Source organism: Perkinsus marinus, assembly GCF_000006405.1.
Source record: "Perkinsus marinus ATCC 50983 genomic scaffold scf_1104296957586, whole genome shotgun sequence".
Classification (NCBI taxonomy): Eukaryota; Perkinsozoa; order Perkinsida; family Perkinsidae; genus Perkinsus; species Perkinsus marinus.
Genome location: NW_003207071.1, coordinates 85,472 through 88,546, shown reverse-complemented (window position 1 = coordinate 88,546; position 3,075 = coordinate 85,472). Strand labels below are relative to the sequence as shown.

General features: G+C 48.7%; 1 protein-coding gene across 1 annotated transcript in view; it reads left to right on the top strand.

The window, feature by feature from the left end:
- Positions 1-3,075, top strand: part of Pmar_PMAR022661 (cathepsin b, putative) — a gene marked incomplete at both ends in the record, with an annotated part of 12,590 nt that overhangs the window by 3,160 nt on the left and 6,355 nt on the right. Inside the window, 3 exons of the mRNA XM_002774740.1 lie at positions 293-496; positions 548-713; positions 760-888. Of these exons, the coding sequence (XP_002774786.1) occupies positions 293-496; positions 548-713; positions 760-888 (499 nt within the window). The remainder of the gene's footprint in view (positions 1-292; positions 497-547; positions 714-759; positions 889-3,075) is intronic.

Below are 3,075 nucleotides of genomic sequence, written 5' to 3'. Positions count from 1 at the left end.
AGCGCAGGGCTTATGGTTTTCGCCTGTGGCCTCCTTCGGAAGTGCTTCCCGATCAGTGGTGTCCAACGTAGACTTGTGATTGCGAAGCCGTATTACCGCATGTCAATGATATATCGTTCATTCATCACAATCACCTGTATCTGGTCCTTTTATGAGAACTCAACCCTGGCCATAAAACAAGCCAAAAGCATATTCGACGACCTCAAGGCTCACAGAGGTGCGACTGAGTTCACCATGTCGACAGCCCATTGGAGGGCTGTCAACAACAACTACAACAACTCCCCATCTTCAGGATTGGTTTATACTCCGGCAGAAGAAGCCCAGCATTTCGCTCGTTTCGAGGAGGAGTTGAGGATCCAGTCCGAGCTCATCTCGACTGAAGATTTGACGGTCCTCTACGATGAGACCAGACCGGCCATCATGCAGAGCCTCGTTGACGAGATCAATTCCAAGCAAAACACATGGACCGCGTCGACTGGGCAGAAAAGATTCAAGAGTAGCTCTACTTCCCAAGTGTTTGTCGAAGCATCTCTCTTCTTTTCCTCAGACCTCTCCCTGCGTGATGCTAAAATGCTATGTGGAACACTGATGAGAGGGTCAAACGACAAAGCCATAAAAAAAGGCTATGCTATAGAGGAGCTACAAGACCTCCCTACTGACTTCGACGCTCGCACCGCCTTTCCCAATTGCTCAAAGGTTATCGGCCATATCAGGTAGCTAACTGGCGACTGTGTGAGAAAATGCTGCTTCGATCTCCAGAGACCAGTCAGCTTGTGGAAGCTGTTGGGCATTCGGTGTCACTGAGGCTTTTAATGACCGCCTATGTATCAAGTCGAATGGGACGTTCACGGAGCTCCTATCGGCCGGCGAGATGAATGCTTGTGCGCCGTGAGTCGAGGATGCCAGCCTTAGACTGGGAGCTTTCCAATCGGTACTTTCTTCCCAGGTCCTACGGATGCAATGGTGGATTTCTTTACTCAGCCTGGTCTTGGATGCACAATGAAGGGATCGCAACTGGTGAGGGGAGTCGACCGAAACGAGTCTCGAAATCCGAGGCGAGTTTGCTGTGACTTATCCTCGACAATTCGATAGCCATTCTTGTATACAGACTGAAGACAGGAGAGAGATCTACACTGTAGACGCTGGGAAATATGATGATAATCTCGGCACGGGTCGCTGTCGTTCTCAATAATGAGCCAGCGACGATGACTCCTGTTGTAGCATCGTCTGGGACAACTTGTCCCAGTACACTGGGCTGATTTATGGAAATTGAACCTCCGATATCCACATATGCTGCACAATCCTAGAGTGCAGAAGAACATTTCTTTCGTTGCTCAGGTGGAGATTACGTTGCGAAAGATGATATGACCAAAGACGATGGGTGCTGGCCGTATGATTTCCCTCCATGCGCTCACCATATCAATGATACCAAGTACCCCAAATGCCCGGAGGTAAGCTGTGGCGGCGAGTCGCCGCCGGCGACCGCTGAGGCAGTAACTGTCATTGCCTATCAGGACATATACCCGACTCCCAACTGTGTCGAACAATGCCACAACCCGAAGTATACGACCACTTTGGAAGAGTAAAGGAAGGCTAAGCTAAGTCAAGTGAATCGAGTTTATCATTCTCAGTGATCGTCATTTCATGGTGGAATCCTCTCCGTATCAATACTCTGTGAACGATGCCAAGAATGCTATCAGGACCGATGGCCCAGTGGGACCGATCCACTCCTGTGATCCAAACGTTAACGTCGATCAGGTTTCGGCTGGTTTCGATGTTTACGAAGATTTCCTAGCCTACAAGTCCGGTGTATACAAGCATACTTCTGGAAAATATCTCGGTGGACATGCTGTGAAGATAATTGGTTGGGGTGAAGAGAGTGGACAAGCTTACTGGCTTGTCGTGAACTCCTGGAATGAAGACTGGGGTGACCACGGCCTTTTCAAGATAGCCCTCGGAAACTGTGGAATAGATGATGACCTGCTTGGTGGTACACCTAAGGTCTGAGTGGATCTCCTCCATTATGGATGTGCACTGGATGAAACCCATCACATTCGAATCAGGACGATCTGCTTTCGTCCATAGTCATTTTTCTTCTTGACAGCATGAAGTCTTATATCCTCGCATCTATTGGATGTGAATGAATAGCTGATTGCTGGAACTTTTCAACAGAAGTCATCTAGAGACTTTTAAAGAGATGATAAGTCAAATATTCAGTCCATTCCGACTCTCCCGTGCTTGTCGAGTTACTAGTATCGTACGGGATGCGGGTCAACCGCAGCGGCTGAGTCCGTGGCGAACTCCTCCATGCTTCGCTTCGTGCTCCCTCTCTATCCTGGCACTTCAGATCTCTCGAGGTAAAAAACACCTCAATCACCTCCTTGGTAATAAAGGTGTCATACCTGGTATGGGAATGCGGTCGTCTCCGGCTTTGCGGCCAATTCGTAACTGTAAGTATGCAACTATAATTTCATTCAACGTTGGTCTCACCATTACCTTCAGCGCCTTCAAAACGCCAGCATTCAGGATTTTAAGGCCAATACTTATTTACAGAGAGTCGCTATACACCTACTTGTAATATATGTAGCCTCAGCTACCTTCAAAAACAGTCGTTTCCCGCACAATTGGCCGGCGTCCGAGCCGAAATGGTCTCAGCTGACCTATAGCTCCGCCGGAGCGGTGGAACCATTCTCAAGAGCATCAACCTCATCCGGCGGCGTCTTGTATTGCTATCTTAATACCATTCAGCCCTTAATTGCTATAACCAATCATGTTGATTCCTAACTTGTTGCAGCTCTCTCAGTGCAAATCCTCTCATCTGGTGATATTACAGACGGCGGCTTCCCCCCGGATTGGAAAGTAGCGCAACGCTCTATGTCAGAGAGCGCATGACATCACCTGCATGTCTCCCTCTCTTTGAGCATCTGTAAACCATCCCCGTTTACAGCGAGCTGGCATCGATGATGTCAGGTGAGGAGTATCTCAGGGTCGAGCAGAGGGTCCCTTCGTTATGGAAGATGCGGTGCTAGTAACACAGTGTTACTACAATCAATAGCCTGTGTCTCGCCAGTGTTC